General features: G+C 48.5%; 4 protein-coding genes across 4 annotated transcripts; 2 read left to right on the top strand and 2 right to left on the bottom strand.

Moving 5' to 3' along the window:
• Positions 1-212: 212 nt before the first annotated feature.
• EI90DRAFT_3122689 (uncharacterized protein) lies at positions 213-1,741 on the bottom strand (the record flags this gene model as incomplete). The annotated part of the gene is made up of 5 exons (XM_039063532.1): positions 213-400; positions 450-854; positions 1,106-1,368; positions 1,419-1,644; positions 1,699-1,741. 5 exons carry the CDS (start codon positions 1,739-1,741, stop codon positions 213-215), a joined length of 1,125 nt encoding a protein of 374 aa, XP_038916691.1.
• Positions 1,742-1,816: 75 nt separating this feature from the next.
• EI90DRAFT_3122688 (uncharacterized protein) lies at positions 1,817-3,685 on the bottom strand (the record flags this gene model as incomplete). Its single annotated transcript, XM_039063531.1, has 8 exons — positions 1,817-2,072; positions 2,121-2,358; positions 2,429-2,537; positions 2,596-2,739; positions 2,803-3,011; positions 3,059-3,246; positions 3,313-3,493; positions 3,553-3,685. 8 exons carry the CDS (start codon positions 3,683-3,685, stop codon positions 1,817-1,819), a joined length of 1,458 nt encoding a protein of 485 aa, XP_038916690.1.
• A 317-nt stretch (positions 3,686-4,002) lies between these two features.
• On the top strand, positions 4,003-5,408 carry EI90DRAFT_3015871 (uncharacterized protein; the record flags this gene model as incomplete). The annotated part of the gene is made up of 4 exons (XM_039056931.1): positions 4,003-4,162; positions 4,205-4,368; positions 4,429-4,729; positions 4,756-5,408. The coding sequence occupies 4 exons, from the start codon at positions 4,003-4,005 to the stop codon at positions 5,406-5,408; spliced, it is 1,278 nt and encodes a 425-aa protein (XP_038916689.1).
• Positions 5,409-5,624: 216 nt separating this feature from the next.
• On the top strand, positions 5,625-7,402 carry EI90DRAFT_3015870 (uncharacterized protein; the record flags this gene model as incomplete). Its single annotated transcript, XM_039056930.1, has 8 exons — positions 5,625-5,916; positions 5,980-6,227; positions 6,277-6,466; positions 6,518-6,592; positions 6,648-6,945; positions 7,015-7,098; positions 7,151-7,258; positions 7,312-7,402. 8 exons carry the CDS (start codon positions 5,625-5,627, stop codon positions 7,400-7,402), a joined length of 1,386 nt encoding a protein of 461 aa, XP_038916688.1.
• Positions 7,403-22,972: the final 15,570 nt, after the last annotated feature.

Raw genomic sequence — 22,972 nt, 5'->3', positions numbered from 1 at the left:
AACGTCTCCGGACCCGTCGTCACCGTCATCGATGTCGTCGATGACATTGCCAACACTTATTTTTCAAAATCACTGTTCCCTTATAAACTTCACTAATACACAACTTCCCTCGCTTCCTTTCCTTTTCATTTCGTCGGCATTGGCTTCGTCTTTGCCGTCCTTGCCATTTTCCGAACTAGGTACTATGTAAATACATGGCATAATAAAGTCCTTCAGACAAAGTTTAAATCAAGGCTCTCCAAAGCACTGGCGATTCGACCGATCAGGCGATGAGACTCCTCAACCTCCTCATTCTCAGTTTCCAGCCCCCCATCCGCCATCCCACCATCGATATCATCAGAGGGTATGAGATTGGTGGTTGAGCTGGGCAGTGTCGTGGAGGGGGTTTCATTGGGTGGTACTAATAGAATGGTCAGAACCATTACAAATGCCCTAATGGATACACTTACTGTTTGGTGGGTTGCTATTCGTGTTTTCTGGGCTGCCACAAGTGTCAGGGCTCGCTGGTGGTCCGCTCGTCGTCCCTTCCCCGTCACCAGTTAAAAAATGTGCGAGCTTATCCAGCTGGGCGAGTTTGGAACGTAGGTGTGCATTGACGTTGAGGCGGTATTGGGAAGTAGCGGAAATATATCTTGCCAGAGCGGGATTGGTCGATCGAGTGTTCTCAATGGCACCTCGCAGCCAAGCCTCCTCATTTTCCATCGAGGTCCATACCTGATGAGCTTCAAGTCTGACAGTGTCAATTTCTTCACGGGCTCGTTGAAGCTTATGCCAAGCTCGGGTGGCCTTGCGGAGAAGGGGCTTTGCCCATGGTTTCTCACGTACATCGTCACGGCCCCGTAAAATCACGATATCTGATATGAACTCGAGGCTGGTTACATCCTCCCAACTGAGTCTCGGCTTCGGGGATCCATGGTGGACGCAAGATTGTTGTATTTCTCTAGTGTCGAGTTAAGTGTCTTGCCCCGCTTCGCCACTAAAGATAGGATTTGCTGGTGAGCCTTGTAATCTGGAATAAAAATTGTACTCTGAATGGGGCAGGGAAAGAAGTCGGCTGTCACACACCTGTCCTTGGAAGTCCCATCTTCTCAACTTCCAAACTGACGCGATATTGCACGATGCTCGAGATCATCAAGGAGGTGATTATAATCCCTCTGCTGGCGCAGAGCGATTGCTTCAAGCCGCTCAGGAGAACCAGGCACCCAAGGTCGTGTACGAGACATGGCCGGTAGAGCTAACCCCAACGTTGCCAGAGCGGCGCGTGTGCTCTCAACAGCTTCGTTTGCCTCTCGCAAATGTCGGTCAGCATGTTGGGGTGGTAGCCTAGCCTGGACAGCTATTTGCGCTATCCAGTAGCGTACGGTTTCCCTGAAGGTAATTTGTGAATGTTTATGTTTATGAACTAGAATTATACCCACTCTGCACGCTCAAGATGCTCTGTGGCCTCTAAATACACGACCTTCGCCTTTTCATCTTGGGGCTCAAACTGAAGTGAGGATATGTAGTTGTGCTCTTCATCCAGCCATTGTGGGCATTGCACATCAGGTTCAAAGTTGGGGTCCATCTGCCTTGTTGTCTCGAGGATTTCTAGGCTTTCTTGAACTATTCTCCATGCCGTTGTGTGGTTGTTCAATAAGAAGTCACCTACTCGTGAGGGGTAAGGAAGTGTTTGGCATATTTATTGAATGGATGACATACCTAGACGCTCATACTTTGTTTCATCCCACTTCACAAAATGCATATGAATCCGGAGATGCCGATAGTATGGTGACGCATGTCGGGTTACCAGTGCGAGGGAGTTGCTCTCAGAATATACTCATTCATTGCCTTCGCCATCTTCAATTCCAGCTCCCTGCTGTAGCCCTATGAGGAAATCGAGCTGGCAGAGTCTGTTGTGAGCGGCACCGTGGAAAGAACCAGTACAACACCTAAATTTTGCTTCTCGTGCCATATCACCAATGGAAGACTTGGAAAGGGTAGCTGAAAATGTGCAGCCAATATCGTATGCAAATAGAATGTTGTGGCCGAACGTCCATATGAGTTGATCAGCGGCAGCGATTGGATATTTGGCTCTGCTAGGTACGTCAATTCTCATCAACAAAGTACATCACATTACTCACAACTCCCCACTCTGGACCATGTCGATAAGGAATTGGACGATACCATGTCGGCAAACGACAGAGAAAAGTCCTGTCTCATCCATGAGTTGCATGGCACCCGACTTCGACTTCAAGGGCATTGGCCGAGCATTCTTCCATGCTAGGCAGCTGTCAGATATAAATGACGACTCTGGGCCATCCATCTCACAAGTCGCACATATTACTGAGTGAACTAAGGAAGAGGAATGTTCATACCTGGCTACCACGTTGTGAATGTTTTCGAGTGTCAGCAAAATTATTGACCTGTTCTCAGGGAATGAAGTAGTCACTGGGAAAGACTCGGGCGTCGGTGGCAAAATTGTGGCGCAGCCTTGAGAGGGAGGTATTCCCATCAGCTGTGACAATGAGCTGAATGGGGCGTTCGGGCTCATCTTCAACCTAAAAATGATGATGCAACTTGGGCTTACCCTTTGCTAGATCAAAATCGGATACTTACCTTACAGTGACAAGCAGGGCAGGAATTTTTGAGACGATAATTGGGCCCCACCTGACCTACAGCTTGTTTGACGAGTTTATCCAGGTGGAAGAATATCCGATAGAAGATATCGAAAGCAACTGAGATTTGGGTTCTTAAGTAGGGCTGATATACCATCTCAATTTGCAGTCAGCTGCAGATGCTGGAAAAACACCATAAATAGCTTACCTTGTGTATGTCAGAAACCACCCAGGTAAAATGTTGAATACTGAAAGCGGGCGCTGCTCGGAAAAGAGAGTATAACAGTTCGAGCGATCGCAGGGAGATCGCAATTTGGGGCTCTGTTGGAGTAGGGGATAGATAGCCGGCACGCACCAGCGCGTATGTAAGATGGATGTCTGTCTCCTGCCTGGGTATGTATTCAAATGAACTACCATCTGAATATTGGTTAATCACGTACAGGGAGGTGAAAGGAAAGGCTTACCAAATATGTCAAGGCACTTGATGTAAACGTAATTGAGGTTGTCTTGGGGCAGGGGATAGTGAGATGGTGTAGAAGAAGGGTTGGTAGTTTTGAATTCAAGGTATAGGGCAATGAGGTCGTTCAGCTGCTCTGCCCAAGCTGCGTGGAGCCTGGCCATGCGGTGGCCCCAAATGTGACTTTTCTTGCGCCTAAAAATAAAACATGAGATCAGTCCTAGATGAATAAGAACTGAGAAGTCGTCAAGAAATACGTACTGTTTTGGGAACAGGGAGGACATTACCGTCAAGAATTGTTTGCTGGTAAGCCCTTCATCTTGGAACAGCCCAGCATCTGCCATCGCGGGGTCATCCACCCAGTCATCCGCATTATCGGTATCAAGGGCAAAGCCATTGTTTTGAAGTTCTTCAAGGTCAGCTCTAACTTCGGCCGATGTGTCTAGTTTGTCGAATTCATGTTTGCTGGTGGGTTCAGTGTGCTACACGCTTTCCACGCACCTTCAAGGACTCTTCGCTGGGTTGCTTCCATCTTGAGTCGTACCCTCTTCCGGGCAACCAATCCATTCCTTTCCAACCCTGGACCTAGCAAGTTAGTCACAACAGCATTTCGCGCTCGTTTTGATCGTGGCATCAGGATAAAGATTCTAGTACTGTAAAAAAATGTAGCCCATGAGTAGAGAAACAGCACTCACAGAATGTGGCGACGTTGTACCAAGAGATTGAACTGAGCTATTGAAGAGCGCGTCCAACACGCCATACAGTTTCAATTCATTCTATACAGTTTCTTTTTGTGCGGCAATTCAATCTGGCATGTTCAAGCGCTGTCACTGAAAATCCATCGTGTCATTGAAAATCCAACGCTTCAGCATCATGCCCCAGACCAAAACTGAAGGTAAATATGCAAGCGGACACAGACAGACAACAAAACTTACCACAATTCTAGAAACCATGTTGCAACACACGCGTCCCATAGCCCAACGCGTGTTTGACAGTTTCGTTTGGACTTCTCATGTGAGATACAGGCTGACAACCGAAGAGATGAACTGGTTTCATCAGTCAGTGAGCGACAGGTTTGTCGAGGACTTCAGTGTTCCCTATCGAGTTCGCAGTAAGTACACAAAAAAAAGTGTGAAATTCTGGAAAAACATAGCTTCTTCAGACTGGAAGCCCGATTGGGGGCGAATTGATCTAAAAACCATCGAGGAGCACATATCAACCCATATATTTACCACGGAAATGAGTTATATGGTACAGCGCCGCCTTGCTGTCCCCCTGACAGGGTTAAGGGAAAGGCTTGATGAGGTTCACCCATTTGTGAGTCGTCAACCTGATGAATCGGTATTACATAAATAACTCCTTGTGCTGTGGAAATAGACAGATGTCTTGGACCGCTTGGGGCAGCCAAGCATCATGTTGATCAATTATGGTGGTCAAACATTACCTATCATGTTACTTGCCTCGAAAAGCATTGAAGACAATGAAGGGTGGGGAGCACTGCGCAGCGAAATATTAGACAAGATACCAAAAGCAAACAAAGGCGCAGCCACACCAGTAACCCCAGTTCCAGCAGCTCCGAGCAGCACACCAACTGCGGAGCGCATGCAGCCACAACCACGCTGGGGCGAACCACCCCCCACCCCACAGAACACTGCCCTGAGGGCCCCATCCCCCCCCAGTGGAGACTGCCCGACCCTTTGACAGTGTCTCTGCCTCGAAATACAAGATCCACTGCCCCCCGTCCGTCGAGTATCCGGCAGCACGGGTTGGGTACTGCAGGGCGTTCCCCATTGCTTGATGCAGTCAATGCTGGTATCGGTGTTGACATCATTACTCCAGCACATGCACCTGTGACCCCTGCCAAAACTACCCCTGCCACACCATCCGCCACACCGTCCGCCACTTCGTTTGACCTAACGGAATTCAACACTCCTACTGCAACCCAAAGTGGATCAAGCATTTGCACCGACTTCCCTGGGACTACCACCGCTCCTGGATCCATGCAATCAGTTTCGAACATCTCACTGCCAGACAGACGCACCGATCTAGCACCAACCCAACGTCACCTTCCTCTGACTCAAGCAAACGTGCAGCAATTGTCATCATCTCAGTTGAGCAGTTTGACTAGTACTCATAGCATGATGGCTGCAACAGAGGTAGGAAGTCAGTCACTCTTTGAGTCATATGTGAATGTACATACAACTCTGTGGCCGGAGGACATCGAGATCATCACGCTTAAGTCACAACTGGGATTCACCAACATTACCAACTTCCGCAACATGTTGATGATGGAGTTTGACTGTGGGTATGAAGAAGCTTCCTTCCTTGCCGAACTGGCAGCTGCAGGGCGTGATTGATAAACGATTCTGCTGTTCCCCCCCCCTCCGTAAATTTCTAGAAAATACAGAAAAAAAACACACACACCTGTATTTATTGTGAATTTGGCATAAATGCACGATTATTCCCATATTCCAAATACAGGGTAAAAACTGTTTACCTTTATTTGTTTATTGGTTGGCCCCTGGTTGAATTCCCAACACGTCGCTCAACATTTTCGCACACAGGGGTTCTTGATGTCCCAGCAGCAGTGCACAGAGTCGTTTGTCGAACCTGCTACTCTGTCAAAAAATCAGAGGAAAGAATTAGTCCGGACATCATTCAACAAACGGATTCTCGAGCTGAGGAAGAGTTTTGATGCCCAAGTCCATGCTATTGCGCAGGAATTTGTTAGGCACGGTTCACGCTATTCAGCAAACCAGATACGAAAGCAAGTTGTCTATAAGTTTTCTGCACCAAAAAAAGTACGGAAGCCAATGCTCCCTAATGCCTGGGCACATGCAAAGGCGCAGGCACATCGTAAACAAGGTACGTGGTTTCATTAACGGATAAAAACCATGTAGAAATGCACTAACCTCCCAAGCACAACAGAGAAAGCGCTGCCAAACCTCCCATACTCCAAAGAGTACCTTGAGCTTCTTGACGACATCAACAATGAAGAAGTGACGTTTGATGACATAAAGAACCCACTTACTCCAATGGATGAACATCACGCACGAGTTGCCTTAGAAGGTGTTGTCGTCAAAAGGGAGAATCGGGCCCTAAAAGAAAACATAATCTCACCTGAACTGTCAGCACAACGCATGGCCATCCATGCCCGAGACCAGCTCGTCCAAATCGTATGTTCAACAAGATGCATTAGTCCCCAGAGAGAATAACAAGGCGTAGGCAGAGAATGTGAACCGGGCATGTGGAATTCAAGTCATGATTATGATGGCAAAAGGGTCTAGCGATGATTTATTTGCACCAGTCATGTGGGCGTCAGAGAAGGCAAAGGAGTATTGGCTGGGTGTAGCAAAAGAGCCCCTGTGGTTACATGCCCGGCTTATGGAGGGATATTGCATCGGGGCTACAAGCAGTGAGTCAAGAATCGGGATACTTTACACTGTTGATGCTGAAACGATCGAAGATGTTGTGAAGGTTCATAAAGCACTCTCCGGTTCATTGCGTTTCCAGTTGGCAGAATGGACAAGAACCGAACTACGTGAGTAGTTGCCCTGTCAAACATCATCAGAGGATTGATCTGGGCGCAATACTAGGCAAGGTAACTGGGAAAACTCAGCTTCCAATGGAGTGGGTGCCTCGGAATTATCTAAAGCTCACGATCCGACATGGTGTCAAGATTGACATGACACACTATCCGGGGGGTAAGATAGTTGAGCCCAAAAGGGCCGTGGTCAATCATCTTCGAGAGGCTGTCAAGGGATGGGAAGATGGGAAAATCAAATGGGTTAAGCTGACGGCAGAGGAGATTGAGCAGCAAAAAGCAGAGCTCAGTACTCTAGAATCTGAGGCAGCGCAAGCCCAGACTGGCGACCGTAGCAAGTCACAAGCCACGTGCGTCAACCATGATGCCGTCTCCGGATGCCCTTCCACCGTTGAACAACATGATGATGCCTTATCAAGCCCTAACAGCAGCGTACGGAACAGTGTGGCTGCAGGTGAAAGCAGCACGAGTATGGGAGATAACGTATCACCAGCACGGCCAAGGTTCGTGGCATCAGAAGTATTATCGGAAGACTAACCGAAAGAGACTTTTCAGTGGTTTGAACACCGATAATGCCACACCAGCAAGCAGCGCCACTCACACAGGGACCGAGCCAGCGGCAACCACGGAAGTCAGCTCCAGCTCCAGTAGGGGTACTAACTCGTAAGTGAAAGTTTCTCTGGAAGTTTGCAAAGGTAATTTGATGGTTCTGATAGGAGGAAGAAGTGCAAAGCGCCGGCAGACCCGAAGCCACGTAAATCTCGCCGACAGAGTACCTTCCCCGGCAACGAGAGGGCAGGGGGATAGTAACACCTGTGCAATGATGGATGGTGGATGGATGGACAGGTACTCCTCACTACCATGTGTTTGTTGTGGTTCTTAGAGTCGCACCGCTGAACAGCATCAACGATGTTCCCATTCATCCATATAAGGCAACTTACGGCTTCGCAGGCAGTTTTCATAGCTTGCTCAATCACATATATTCACATTTTGATATTTGAAAAAAAAAAATTGAGGGAAATTCGAACAATGCCGATAATGTTGAAAATGTTGGTAGCGGCAGTGGAGTGACATGGGAGGAAAAGGAAAGGAAGCGAGGGAAGTTGTGTATTAGTGAAGTTTATAAGGGAACAGTGATTTTGAAAAATAAGTGTTGGCAATGTCATCGACGACATCGATGACGGTGACGACGGGTCCGGAGACGTTGGCGGGGTGATGTGTGATGGTGAACTCCGAAGGAGTTGCGGCATGGAGGGGTTTTCCGGATTTTCAGGTCACAGTACCCCGGAGCTTCTCAGGCCCGAAGGGCCTGAGAGTAGTATATATAGTATTATGTACTGATCGTTGCACCAGTGCACGGGTGCATGCACTCAAGGAGCGTCTCTATATCTAAGAGAGTAGGTCAGGTGGGCCCCCTATAGGTACATATTATTATAGTCCCGTGATGAGTAATAGGTGTTGTATATAAGGGGGGGTCCGGAAGCAAAAGGAGCGAGGGTACTCCGAAAGGAGACAAAGGGAGCTGGAAAGTGGAACAACACCGAGGGTCAAGGGTTTGACTCAATGGTGTTTCCCAAAGGAGGAGTGAAGGGCCAGTGGGGAATGGCCAGCTGACTGAATAGAAAGGAAGCAGCAGCCCAAATAGGAATGAGGGAGTATAGCGGAATTGAATGGAGCAATGCAATAGTTGCAAGGTCCGACATAAGTCCGGAAAGTCCGAACTCGGAAGTTTGTCAGGGCACGCTGCCACTGCCACCGCCGCCGCCACCTCCTTTTCCTTTTGTCTCATCCTCTCATTCTCTCTTCTTTCCTTCTTCTCTTTTTCTATCTTTATACAGACGACCTCTCTTTCTTTCCTACCCTTGTAGCACGGATGCGTCCGATGCTGAGCACCCCATAGGGGCACCGCAACGCCGGATGCGCCATGCACTTCTACTTGTACTTCCCCTCCAACACTCGGGATCGACCGCGGAACCACCTGCGGTAACCCGGCTTCGTCCGAGGGTGATGTGGCAACCCCATGTGACCCATTCACACATGTATATAAACTAAGCCGAAGCAGGACCGAAGAAGTAACCTTCTTCTCATTTCCCACTTCAGGCAAGTACCCTAGTTTAGTCTGGCTTCCCACCCTAATAACAATACATTTCCTGCTTCAGCCTAAGAAGCCACACAGGGACGTAAGCCCGAGTAAGGGCTATCCACTATACAGTCTCACCACCCCACCACCATCTGGGCCGCTAGCGCCGAGCGTTACGCCGCTACCTCTGCCTTCCTCAAGCCGTCCCTGACAAAGTTAAACTCCGGAATATCAGCAAACATAATTAAATGGAATGAGCTAACCAATACAATGGGTATAAGCGGAGGTGGGGTCAAAGTCCGAGGTCGGAGCTAAGACTGGAGGTTCCGGAGACGGAGACGTGAATGGGATTCCGGAGCGGAGGTCCGGAGTCGGGAGCATAGGTTTTGCATACTCGTCTGGGAGGTGTCAAGGTTGGGGTCGGACCCGGAATGTTCCGGAGTCGGACTGAAGGTGGTGTCCGAGCCGGAGGTGGGATAACCTCTTGGGAGTCGGCAAGGAGAAGGTAACAGAAGGGAAGTAGGGCTCCGGAATCAGTTTCGGAGTTCCGGGAACCCGGAGCAGAGGTCGGGATTGTATGGATATGACAGAAATCTGCATCATGTTTAATGACACGTGAGGGTGGCGATGCGAAGGGAACCGGCCGTCGGAACCGAGATCTGCACTTCGGCAGATCATGAAGACCAATTTCTGTCCAAATAAGGAAGAGCCCGGTCAAAACAAATCACGGAAAGTGCAAAACAACCTTAGATTATGAGGGAAAAATCTGAAATAAATCACAGAAGCCCATATGAAAGATATAAACACCTGCGCATATCATAAATCCTGAACAATTAAACGGAAACAGCACCCGCATACGAACGACTATGGGAACGACGCACATGATTACCGAATGTGCACGTGAACTTTTGCTGGCTCAACAGATACCAGGAGATAGAACACAACTTTAGTACCATTGGAAAGGTGGGAATAAATGAAAATTTATGATACCAAGAACGTGAGAAAACATCCAGAAATGAATGAGATACAAGGACATGAAGTTAGAAACCTGAAACCGCGCGGGAAGACAGCTTCAAGAGGTCCAGAGCCCTAAATAAAATACATAAAAATATGACATCTTCGAGGACGACCTACTATAACAACGAACAATACATATGGAGGATTAGGATGTGATAATACAAAGGGGAATCAGGGAATATGAATGAAATTCACGAAAACCACTAAACTACGATGGACCATGGCGGGAATTTTAGGGAACGATATTCTAATGAAGTGGAGAGCTATAACACATTCGTTTGAGTAATTCTTGACTACTAGCAACTTTTTCTTTCAGTTTTGAACCTGAATAATTCACTCATTTACCATTTCAGTCTCATTTTAACTAAATGTCACTAAATAAAAATGGAATAAATCAGCTGAAGGTCTCAGCACAGCCATACGCATAGTAATGCGAAGTTTGAATTCAGAATCACCGAGTCATAGCAAATTTAAAAGGAATTTGAAATAGGTAACTGCGACAAATGCAGCGCAGCCAAGTTCTAATTAACCATTAAAATAGCTTAGGCGAGGGAGGACAATAAGGATTCTAGGCACAGTCTGACCACAGTAGAACTATAGCATGAAAATTTCATTTTTTATTCAGTTTGAGAAAAATACACTGTAAATAAATCCTGTAAATAGAAGGTAGAGGTGAAAAAGGAAGGCGACCCAAGGAGTATAAAAGGGAGACCCTTTCTGCGACTTTTCGCCCCCCTTAGAGAAGTAAGAAAATAGAGTATTATTTTTCTCAAGCATTTCTGGTTGTCACTCCAGTGCAAAAAAGTGATATACAGTTAAGATTGCCACTGTAGTAAAAGGCAGCAATTAAGGAGAGAAATATTAAGTAGATATTTCAACAGGAGAGCTGGTTAACACTCCAGATTTCAAAGTGTAAACACAAAACAGTTATCTTGCTACTGTTAAAAACAAGCAATAAAATAAGACAAAAATAAAACAAACTCAAGGGACACTCCAGACACAATCCAAATCCATTAACTGAATAGAATCTTTGAAACTTCACCAAGTAGAAGATTTAATTCAAGTTAAATTCCAAATTAAACAACGCTACACAGAATTACACCTGGACAAATTAAGAAATTTCAATAAAGAAACAGCTCCGCAGTGCTCGGTTTATCTGTAAGTCAATTCCCAGGAACTTTAAAACTAACCCATAAAAATAGAATTAGCCAAAACACTCGGATTGGTACTATATTTACAATAAATACTACTAGTACACTTCCCCATCCTAACTAAAGAACCAGGGAACAGCTTGGTGGTGGTCTCGTCTGAACCTCCCAACTGACCTTCCTTTGTTCTCTCCTTCAGCGGGAGGGGTACAAGTTCTTGACCATTATCTTGTTGAGCTTTTGGTAATCCTGGACCAGGCACAGGGACCCATCCTTCTTCTTGACGAAGAATACAGGGGCGCTGTAACGGGTCTATCAATCTAGACTCGCAACCCAGGTCTGGGGGGGTAGGTCTCTCTCTATCTCTCAGGTGGGTGTGGGTCCTGCGAGTACGGTGCTGATACTCTGTCTAACCTCTAACTAACTATATGTACAGTTGTCATGGAAGAGTCCGATACAAATATAAAAGGAAAGTCACATGCGTGAATGAATGAAAATAGTAAGGAAAATAAAGAAAAAGTCATATCTCCTCAACCACTCCACCAAATCCGACGATCTTAGACTCGTCAGAACCACATCCACAGTCTCTACAACTCCTACTATTACCACGACTCACCAATCCTAGTCCCTGATGCAGTAGGGGGTGAAATGTGTGATAAGGGTTGGTTTGACCTGCGTGGACTTGTCCCCACAACATACAGGCCTAGCTCTTGATTGCAGTCCCTTGCAATCTCCCAAAAAGAAACACCAAAGAAAGGATAATCATCACAAAGAAAGGTAAGTCCCCACTCCACATGGTGTTGAATGCCATGTGACCGCAGAATTTCATCCGGACCAGGGAGATCACATGTGATGTGAAGGCATGAGAAGATTCTGGGGGAGTAACTCACCCAGAGCTTTCACATGGACACATGGGCTGTGACGAAGTTGCCTTGCCCATGTGACTACTCTGCCAACAACTCAGCACTAACCAACCTCACCTCAACCTTGCCACATCAATGCCAACCTATGCCAGCCTATGCCAGAACTCAACATTGCACTACCGTGCGTGCACTGCCACCCACTGGAGAACCATGGTTGAATGGGAGGATTGGGCACAATAGTATGCCCCGTTTCTACTCCCATGGCTAACCTGCGAGTTCAATGACTAACTTCGTCCACACCGGCTTAGAACTTTGCATATCTAACATGCGATCGACTTTGCGTGAATGAATTTGTTGCTAAGGCTGGGAGGCCTTAGCTCTTCTAGCTTGTGCTCAGCATGGTCGTGTACTGGACTCAACTTATCTCTGGCTGGGGCGTTGTAGGCGGGATAATTGCCCACATGCAGACCCGGCTCGGATATCCATTTTCACCATGCAAGAATCATCTTCATTCATTTCATGAATCGATACAAACTTGGTACCTAAAAATACTCCTAATTCCTACGAATCCGTCGATGTCAAGATCGTCCCAATCGGTGGAGATTTGGTGGAGTTAAGTGTTGGGGAGGTTAGCCACGGCGCAGGTCACGGGATCTGGTCATGTGCGGGCGTGGGAAGTTCAATTTAGGCAAGTGGGAAGTCAGAAAAGCATGCTTCACACATTCCCAAGGCATCAAATAAATTGGGAAAAATGTTCTTTAGCCGCATAAAGGTTATTCCCAGCCAAATTTCCAGTTTCGGGTACTAATTTTGTGAAATCATTGATAAATTCCCGATTTTCCTCATATTTTCACATTTTTACCATCATTTTGATATATTGGATGATATTCTTTTATTCTTTTGATGTCCTTTTCAAATATTTCGCTTACAATGGGGTCCAGGAGCCATATGGCGCCAATATTTCCCATCAATCATTTCTAAAAAAATGTTTATTCTTTATAATCCTGTACATACCGGGATTGAAAATCAAGTTCTCCCCTCCCCCATTTTCACTAAGGCGCTAGGACGTGTCAGAGTTAGTGTGAGTGTGTCAGGAATTCCAACAGTAGGAGTAAGGGCAGTCGTCTAGCCCACAAAGAGTGGGTAGTGGATACTGAGCCCGGACCTTGCGGAATTTCCGGAGAATTTCCCGGAGTTTTAGGATCGAGGCCAGTGGAGAAAAGGGTTTTTGTGGAGAGTTTCCCCCACGAGCTTGGTTGGCGCTGAGAGCCACTAGCTTGCTTGCAGCGTCATGTCAGGGGTCATCTCGAGCCTGTGCTTCTGGATGAAGTCTGGGCTTACGAAGTTCCCAGTCGTACCGGAATCTGACAGTGCCGAAACAGTGACCGCGGTGAGGGAGGGTAACATGGTCACTTTTACTTTCATGTTGAGGGAGCGGGGGGACTGTTTGGCGAGCACATAGATGGCAGGTGGGGAGACAGCCACCTCAAGTGGTGGGCCAGCAGCTTTCGTGCCTTTCTTGGTCGAGGATGTGGTTTTCCTCTGTTTCTTAGCAATTACCTGGTGGAATTCGGATGATGGTGCGGACTCACACGTATCTCGGTATTTACACTGGGTACTATTGCTCGTAGGCGGCCGGGATGCATCCCTCACTGGTCGCCTTCCCGAAAATCCTCCAGGGGGTCTGCTTCCTCTCCCTCCTTGTCTCTTTTGGGTGTCCCCGTCAGCTGGCTTCTCAGCCCTTCTGCGAGTGCTCAAAGGTCCTCTGGGTGCATGCGGCGCATTCGGTGAACTTTTGGGAGGGGGCGGGGCATTGCAGTTGTGGCACAGCCCTTGCCACAGGTCAGCCCTTGAACGGTGAAAGAGGGCTAGCGGCTCTCTATGCCGACACAGCTTGTGGGGGACAACTCTCCCTAAACTCTACTTTCTCCACTAAACTCGCTACGTTCTCGATCCTTAACTCCATGGTGAGTTCTCCGGGATTTCCGCAAGGTCCAGGCTCAGTGTCCACTACTCACTCGTTGTGAGCTAAATCACTGCCCTTATTCCTACTGTTGGAATTCCACACACTCACACCCTCTCTAGCGCATCCTAGCACCTTAGAGAAAATGGGGGAGGGGAGAACTTCTATTCCAAAATCCGGTATGTACAGGATTATAAGAAATAATTATTTTTAGAAATAATAGATGGGGAATATTGGTACCATATGGCACCTGGATACCTTATTAGGCGAAATAATAAAAAAGGGTAACAGTAACAATAAAAGAATATCAATCAATATCTGAAATGATGGCAAAATATGAAAATAAAAGAAAATAAGCGATTTCTCAACGGATTTACGGAATTAAGATCCGAAATTGGAAATGTGACTTAATAAAACTATTATGCAGCCAATGAGCATTTTTACCAATTTATTAGACGCCGTGGGAACGAGTGAGGCTGGAATTCTGGGTTGCCGCTTGAGATCCCCATGCCCGCACATGCCCGTGACCTGCTGTGCCTAACTTCTCCAACACGGAACTCCGTCAAATCTCCACCGATTGGGACGTTCTTGGTATCGTCAGAATCGTACGAATTAGCACTATTTTTGGATACCAAATTCGTATCGAGTTGTCGCGTGAATGGAAGTGGTTTCTGAATGTTGGAAGCGGGTATCTGAGCCGGCTCTGTGTGTGGGCAATTATCCTGCCTACAACGGTCAAGGTCCATTGGCTGAGGGAGCGGAGCTGGGGGGCACGGGGCTGTGACTGTGGGGGTCATGGGGGCAGTGGTGGATCACGGCAGGGGTCCAGGTGGCAGGCGTGCGAAGGGCTGGGGGGTTGTTGGTGGCGGTCTCATGGGGGGAAGGGGTGGTTTAAACAGGGGGAGGCAGGGTTGCGTCGCCTGGAAGCGCCGCCACTGGTTGTCGAGGAGGGTGGCTTCTCATTTCCATTCTGCCCAGGTCCTTGGCATGGGACGCAGGTGATAGATGCTCTTGCGGAGCCGCGTGTTGATCGCTTGTTTGAAGCGGTCTACCAGCCCCATGTCACCTAGCTGCAAGGCGGGGCTGTGGATCTCGAACTCCTGGATAATCTTGTCCACAGAGTCAGTACTTTGCCACAGGGCGGCAAGCTTCTGTCAGGCAGTGGCTTCGCAGTTTGGATCTTGGAACATGGTGTCGAGCTCCACCATAAAGTTGTCCATAGTGATTGCAGGAGATCCCGCTGTCAGCAGCGTAATCGTGTGCTGTGTTGCCCATGCTCCTGCAGCTCCTCCTTTCATGTATGACAAGACGAAGAGGATCTGGGACAGAGTGTCAGGGAACTCTGCCGTGTGGACATGGAAATAGATCCCGCATTCCGCCTTGAAGCGGTTGAGGTCCTCGCTCATGCCGGTGGGTGTGGCAACCTTGGGTGCTTTGGGTTTGGGTTTGGGTGTGGGCATGGGTGCGGGTGCAGGTGGTGGGTTTTGGATTCTGCTCTCGAGGATTGCTTGCAGTTCCTGGAACCTGGTCAGCAGGTCCTGGTACTGCTCCTTGGTCACCATGCTGGAGGAGGTGGGGGAGACTAAGTTGAAGCCTTCTTCTGCTGTCAGGGATGGTACAGGAGAGGTGGGGGTAGCGGCGTAGCCCCTGGCGCTAGCGGCCCGGGCAGCGGTGGAGTGGCAGGAATGGATAGCAAATGGCCCTCACTTGGGCTCGCATCCCTGTCTGGCTTCTTAGGCTGAAGCAGTAGTGATTGTTATTAGGATGAAAGACTAAGCTAAACTAAAGTAAGACACTTGCCTGAAGCAGTAGTGAGAAGAAGGCTGCTTCTTTGGTTCTGCTTCAGCTCAGTTTATAAACAGGTGGGAACAGGTCACATGGGGGGTGCCACGTCAGCCCAGGTGGAGCCAGGTTATTGTGGATGGCTCCATGGGTGGTCCCAAGTGTCAGAGGGGAGAAGTACAAGTGAAGATGCACAGCATATCCAGCGGCGCAGTATCCACATGGGGTACTCGGCGCCGGACACGTCCGTGCTACATGGGTGAGGGGAGAGGTCATCTGTATAAAGAAAGAAAGGAAAGAGGGGCAGCGGGAGGGTGTGGCGCGGAGCGGAGCGGCATGCCCTGACAGGCGCATACTGATGTTAGGTCTCGCTCCAGGTGAATGGTGATGTTCAGATGGTAGCCTTTGTTGGTGAAGAACGGAGAGACACCTGTGGTGGCATTCGGAGCATTGTTGTATCCGAACTCCATGAGAGGTAGGAGTTCAGACCAATTATCCTGCTGGTAGTTACTATAGATATGCAGGTACTGCTCAAGCGTCTGGCTCATCCGTTCAGTCTGTCCATCTCCTTCCAGATGATAACTGGAGGTGAAGTGGAGGTGGATGTTGAGGGCCTTACCAAGTGAACAGAAAAAAGGAGAAACAAACTCCGGACCCCTGTCAGAGGTGATGTGGGAAGGAACTCTGTGCTTGGAGAGCACATGGAGGAGGAATAGCTTGGCCAGTTCCGGAGAGGTGATGGTATTGTGGGTAGGAATGAAGATGCACTGTTTGGACAGGCAGTCCACGACAACCAAGATGGAAGTAAATCCAGAAGAGGAGGGTAGCTGTTCGATGAAGTCCATTGAGATGGAGTTCCAAGGACGTTCAGGGATGGGGAGTTGTTTGAGTAAGCTGTAAGGCTTGTGATGGGGAACTTTGGCATGGGCACAAGAAGTACAGGAGGACACGTAGCTCTTGACAAAGTTACAGATGCCTGGCCAGGTATAATCACGACAGACTAGATCCAGAGTTCAGTTTTGACCAAAGTGTCTGGAGAGCTGGTGGTCGTGTTTGTCTTGCAACATGTGGAGACGAAGATCATTGGAATCCAGAACATAAATGTGGTTGTCCAGCCTTAACAGGCCTTTGGCATCAACAGACCAGTGTCAGGGCACACACCCTGACTAGCCCGGACCTGCTTCCACCTGCTGCACTTCCCGCACATGTGCATGCTCCACACACCACATGCTCTGGGCCCGGTTCCTGCCCCTTCATGTGACTTCCGGGTGTCCCCGGAAGTTTTCCTGATATGGTGGCCACTGTGGGAAGATGAGAAGTTAGGTTCCTTCTCATCTTCTTACCCACAGTAGGTTGTGCCCTGGATAGGGCTGGTTACACCAGTAGGCTGTGGACCATAGGGGAGGGTCATGGGGATGCGGGAGTCATCCCCTGACAACCAGTGGGAATTGGGGAGGTTGGGAGAAGCAAGATGAGAAGAGATTGTGGTATCAGAGGAGAGGGAGGCTAGAATGTCTCGATGGAGAGCCTCTGTGTCGATGAGTATGGCTGCCTGGATTACTGTGGCGGCTAGGAACGTGGCTTGTAAGGACGCAGTGAGCTGCTCTGAAGTGAAGACCAGTCGGAAGTTCTGCAGATTGATGCAAGCATAGTCCATATCCCCTTCTTTGGGATAGACATCCCAGCATCTAGTCAACGCATCTGGTTTTACTCCGAGTCTTCTGGGACAGAATCGGACAGTCATATGGAACTGGGAGAGGAACTCTGACCAGTGGGCTTGCCACTGGGTCAAGAGTTTGGTGGTAGAGAAATACTTGAGATTCTTGTGGTCAATGCCGATTGGGGTTCCTGAACCTTCAAGGTAGTGACACCACGATCGGAACGCATTGTGAATGGCGAGCAGTTCCTTATCATGGGTGTCGTAATTGAGCTCCGGCACCGAGAGTGTTCTGGAGCAGAAAGCGACAGGGCGAATCTCTCCATCATCGCAATGGATGGACAGGATTCTGGAGATCACGTAATTGGAGGTGTCGGTTTCTACAATGAGAGGGGCATTGGGTACCCAATGTGTCAGGATAGGAGCAGAAGTGAAGGCTTCTTTCAAGGTGTTGAAAGCAGAACAACAGTCATTAGAGAATAACCAGGGGGCTCCTTTATGCGTGAGGCACATCAAGGGGACCACAATGTCAGAGTATTGGTGGATGAAATGCTGATAGAAGTTAGCAAAGCCAAGGAAGGACTGGACATCCTTGACTTTACAGGGCTCTGGCCAATCGTGGATGGCTTTAACCTTCTCGATGGACATGGTGAGTCCAGAGGGAGAAAGGCAGTATCTGAGATACATATTCCATAGTGTCCATATGAAATTTGCATTTCTTCGGATTGGCATATAGGCCGTGTTTGCGGAGTCTCCTAAGAACTTCTCAGACATGCTCCTGGTGTGAAGCCATGTCTTCTGAGTAGGTAAGGATGTCATCTAGGCAGACTACCGCAGAAATGTCCAAGAGGTCGGCAAAGATCGTGTTGATGAATCGCTGGAAGGCTGCAGGTGCATTCGTGAGACTGAATGGCATGATGAGCCACTCATAGGAGCCATAGCGCATGCAGAAGGAAGTCTTCCACTTGTCGCCTGCTGCAATGTGAACCAGGTGGTAAGCATGCCAGAGGTCGAGTCTGGTATAGACTGTGGCACAGCTGGGTGCATCAAGGAGGTCTGAAATGTGGGGAAGTGGGTAGCGATCTTTCTTGGTGATCTTGTTCAGCCCTTGGAAGTCAATGCAGAGATGGAGGGATCTGTCCTTTTTGCGGACGAAGAGGACTGGTGCCATGTGAGTGGAAGTAGCGGGACGAATGAACCCGGAGGCTAGGTGTTCATCTAAGGATGCCCAGAGAGCATCGAGTTCCGAAGTAGAGAGGGAGTACATAGTTCCCAAGGGTGGTGAAGTGCCTTCCTCAAGGTCGATCTTCAGGTCCTGCTCACGGTGCGGTGCTAGCATCGAGGCTTTGCTCTTACTGAACACATCTGCGAACTGGTGTGGAACAGCTGAAAGGTCAATGGAATCGGTGTGGGAAGAGGCAGCCCTCAAGTGGCTGTCCTCAGAGGGGATGGTTAGGCTGAAGGATACCGATCCTTTGAGTCAACAAGCCTTTGAAAATGCAGAACAGCTGACGAACTCAACAGATGGTAATGGAGGAATGGGAGCCTGGGACTGTGCCAGAGACCAGATCAAGATGAAGGAATGTCTCCATGGCAGAGGGCTTCGGCCTCAGCAACTTATGCCAGGAGTGCTGTGCCAAGTAACATGTCTGTGCCCTAACTTACTAACTGGCAACCAGAACTAAAAGGGGGTAAACTCTAGTTGATTTTATTACTGAGGTGTAACCTATGTACAAGTTGAGTATATATAGTTACAATGAGGGCGGGCCCATAAATGGCGGGGCCAAGCGGAGCGGAGCTAATGGAGTTAAATATTAGCCAATTGAATATTACCGACAAGCCAGGTTATGGGGTTAGTGGAATGGTAGGCAATAACCCAGAAACGGAAAGGTGGGATAGGCCCAAAGGTGGGCTTGCAGGGCAAGCAAGTGTATTGCCCAGTGGAGGCAGGAGTGTGCTAGCAGACATCAGAGCTGTCTGGAAGCCTTTGGGGCTCCGTACTTAGGGAGGTGTAGGTAATAAATTGAAAAGAGGGGGTGGTGACCATTGAGGGATACCGAGGTGATTGTGGAATATGGGAGCTCTGAGGTTAGTGAAGAAGGAGCGGAGGTAGTCTGGAGGGATCGGAGGTAGTGGAAGTCGATGGCCATTGTAGGCGGGATAATCACCCACACGCAGAGCTGGCTCAGATACCCGATTTCACAACTATAAAACCACTTCCATTCACACAACAACCCAATACAAATTCGATATCTAAAAATAGTCCTAATTCTTACGATTCTGACGATATCAAGAACGTCCCAATCGGTGGAGATTTGACGGAGTTCTATGTTGGGCAAGTTAGGCACGGGCATGTGCGGGCATGGGAATCTCAAGCGGCAACCCAGAATTCCTGCCTCACTCGTTCCCACAGCGTCTAATAGATTGGTAAAAATGCTTATCGGCTGCGCAATAGTTCCATTCAGCCACATTCCTAATTTCAGCTCTTAATTCCGTAAATCCATTGAGATATCGCTTATTTTCTTATATTTTCATATTTTTGCATCATTTCAGTTATTGATCAATATTCTTTTATTGATACTCTTACCTTTTTTTATTATTTCGCCTAATAAGGTACCCAGGTGCCATATGGTACCAATATTCCCCATCTATTCTTTGTAAAAATAATTATTAGATATAATCCTGTACATACTGGATTTTTGAAAAGAAGTTCTCCCCTCCCCCATTTTCTCTAAGGTGCTAGGACGCGCTAGAGAGGGTGTGAGTGTGTGGAATTCCAACAGTAGGAATAAGGGCAGTGATCTAGCTCACAATGAGTGAGTAGTGGACACTGAGCCCGGACCTTGCAGAATCCCGGAGAACCCACACGGAGTTTAAGGATCGAGAGCATAGCGAAGTCTAGTCAAGAAGTAGGAGTTTTGGAGAGTTTGGCCCCACAAGCTTAGTCAGTGTTACGGGGATGGGGGAAATTCCCCATTCCTCAATCCGTTCTTATAGTAGGATGACAAGGGTCATGTCTAGTCTGTACCATAATGGGATATGTAATCGATGAGTGATCCCAGTCTTGCCTGGGAGCGGACGATCGAATTCCCATCGATCGCGATTGGTGATGTAGTGAGCTATTAAGGGATTGATGGTAGGTAGTCGGAGATGCCAGGACGGATGGGTCAGCCACGGGTACTTGGCGCTCCTCAATGGAGCGTACCGTGTGCGAGGTCGCAACTTGTGAGATGGGTGAGAACTTCGTATAGTTGCCATCGGGTACTTGGCATTCGCAGTGCGAATGTACCGGTAGCGGGTTGATATCATAAGCGTGCAATGAGGACTGACTAATAGGGCCTTCGGTGACTTGGCGTTCCCAAAGGGAACGTACCGTTGGCGGGGAAACATGATGACTGACGAAGGAAGAAACAGACGGTGGATGGGCGGCTACTTGGCATTCGTGTAGTGAACGTGCCGGCATCACGGGTAAGTGGGCCTCAGGGTATTCACGATCTCTATGATCGTGATGGGACGTCGTGTGTCGAGTACTGGGGGGAGAGCGTAGTGATGAGGACCCATAGGGTACAGATTCCATAGGACGAAATACATGTCGAGAGTCTTCGACTCGCGACCTCGAGTTCTCACGGCGAGGGCCGTTAGAGGACTCGATATAACCAGACATATAAGACATCTTGAGAGTTGTACAATCACATGGGTTCAGTTGAGTCACAGGGAGGGTTGTTACAGAAGACGGTACACGAGACAGTTGCAGAGCAGTTGTTAGTTAGTGGGAACCGCCTTCAGCAGTTTCCGTACAAGACGCGTGACTATCTACAAATGGTAAGGTCGTGGGAAATCCCATGAAACACAAGTAACCTCGGCCAGCACCAAAACCCCAATGGGGAAAGCTTTGCACGAGGGGGGGGAAAGGGGTAGAACGGGTAAGGAGGATAGGGTATCGGGATAGAGGATGGAAGGGATAAAGAGGGGAGGAACGATAGAGAGGAGAAGTCTTTGACCATGCGACGGATATGGTCGTTGGAGACTCCATATCCGTAACAGTCGGCATAGAGAGCCGTGAGCCCTCTTTCACTGTCAATGGATATGACAGCACTGAAACTCCAACTCCCCAAAGGATATCGAATGCACCCTGTTGTATCAGTCTCAGATGTTCACAAGTACCAGCCAAATGAGATAGCAGAGCGCTCCACACATCCAGAACCGGGCCCCACCATCGTTGATGGAGGTGAAGAGTACGAAGTAGAGAAAATCCTCGACTCCAAACACTACGGTGCTGACTTCATTACCTTGTCCAGTGGAAGGGCTACCCAAGTCCTGAGAACAGCTGGGTACCTGATCATGATATCCAGAATGCCCCAGACCTCATCACAGAATTCCACCAACTGCACCCCTCTGCCCCACAGGTAACCTCAACCACTCTGAGGCGTAGTGGCATAAGGGGGGGGGTGATGTCAGAGTACAGCTACTTACTCACCACTGATGACACTATAGAGCACCTGACCTATCCTGATCACCATCCCCAGACCGGCATAGCCTGATCACACCCCCGGACTAGTACTGCATTTCTTTCTGTGAAGCGGCCCCACATAGCCAGGTGTGCCAACCTTATCATTCTCTGGGTAGTGAGTGAGGAAGGTAGTTTTCTTCTTTCACTTCCCCCTCGCTGCTCAGCTGGAGTCCTCAGCATGGACCGCATCCTCAGGGTCTCCCATTGAAGTGGACCTCCATCCTTCTAGCGACAACTCTGTCAACACCTCCAAGATCCTTGATTTGGATTCAGAGCAGCTCGGTGCCCTGACAGCCCAGCTCCACCCAGGCTGACATGGCACCCCCCATGTGACCCATTCCTGCCTGTATATAAACCGAGCCGAAGCAGAACCAAAGAAGTAGCCTTCTTCTCACTATTGCTTCAGGCAAGTATCTTACTCTAGTTTAGCCTTTCACCCTAATAACAATCACTACTGCTTCAGCCTAAGGAGCCAGACAGGGACGTGAGCCCGAGTGAGGGCCACCCGCCATACATTCCTGTTACTCCACTGCCACCTGGGCCGCTAGTGCTGGGGGCTACACCACTACCCCTGCCTCTCCTGTACTGTCCCTGACAGTAAGTCAACCTCTGCAGCCTAGAAATCACCCCTGACAACAGCAGTGGCACAGTGCTCTGCTTGAGTTGCTGAGGCCAAAGCCCTTGCCCCTCAAGTCTTCTTGCCATCTGAACCACCTTGCATCCTCCTCTCCTCTCCTTCCATTTGCCCCACATCATACCTGCATCTCCTAACACTGAGAGCATGATCCTCAACTTAATGTTGGCTCACACTGCTCAGGCAAGCCCACATCATCTGTGAGGCCCCAGCCCATGTCTATATTCCACCCACAACATCAATTGATGTTGTGTTGTCTGATATCTATGTCGCAACACTAAATTAGCGTCATGGAAGCTTCTTTATTTATTTGTGCCAAGAATGTATTCAAATGTATATAAACCCTCGGGGTAGCTGTAAAAGGTGGACCAGCCTTTACTTCTACCTTGTCAATATACAGCAACTAAAAGCGTATAACTAGATGGACTAGGCCTGAGGTGAACAGGGGAATGGAACATACTGTCCCCAAACAAGTAAGAAACCCTTCATCATCTCTACCACTTGTACATATATAATCAACTTAACATTGGCTCATGCTGCTTAGTGATCATCCTTCCATGCTATTATCACACATCACTCTAACAAGCTTCAACCTTTGGAGGCCTGTGCTTAGGGCTCCTAGCGGATCGGATGACATGCGGATATCCGCAAGTGCATCCGAAAATTTACGGATGCAGTTTTGGTTCTTGAGAGGATAATATCCGCGGATTTTAATCTGCAGAT

This window comes from Cantharellus anzutake (assembly GCF_015039405.1).
Source record: "Cantharellus anzutake strain C23 chromosome Unknown EI90scaffold_20, whole genome shotgun sequence".
NCBI classification, from domain to species: domain Eukaryota; kingdom Fungi; phylum Basidiomycota; class Agaricomycetes; order Cantharellales; family Hydnaceae; genus Cantharellus; species Cantharellus anzutake.
The sequence above is the reverse complement of the archived record's forward strand: the minus strand, read 5'-3'. Positions and strand labels throughout refer to the sequence as shown.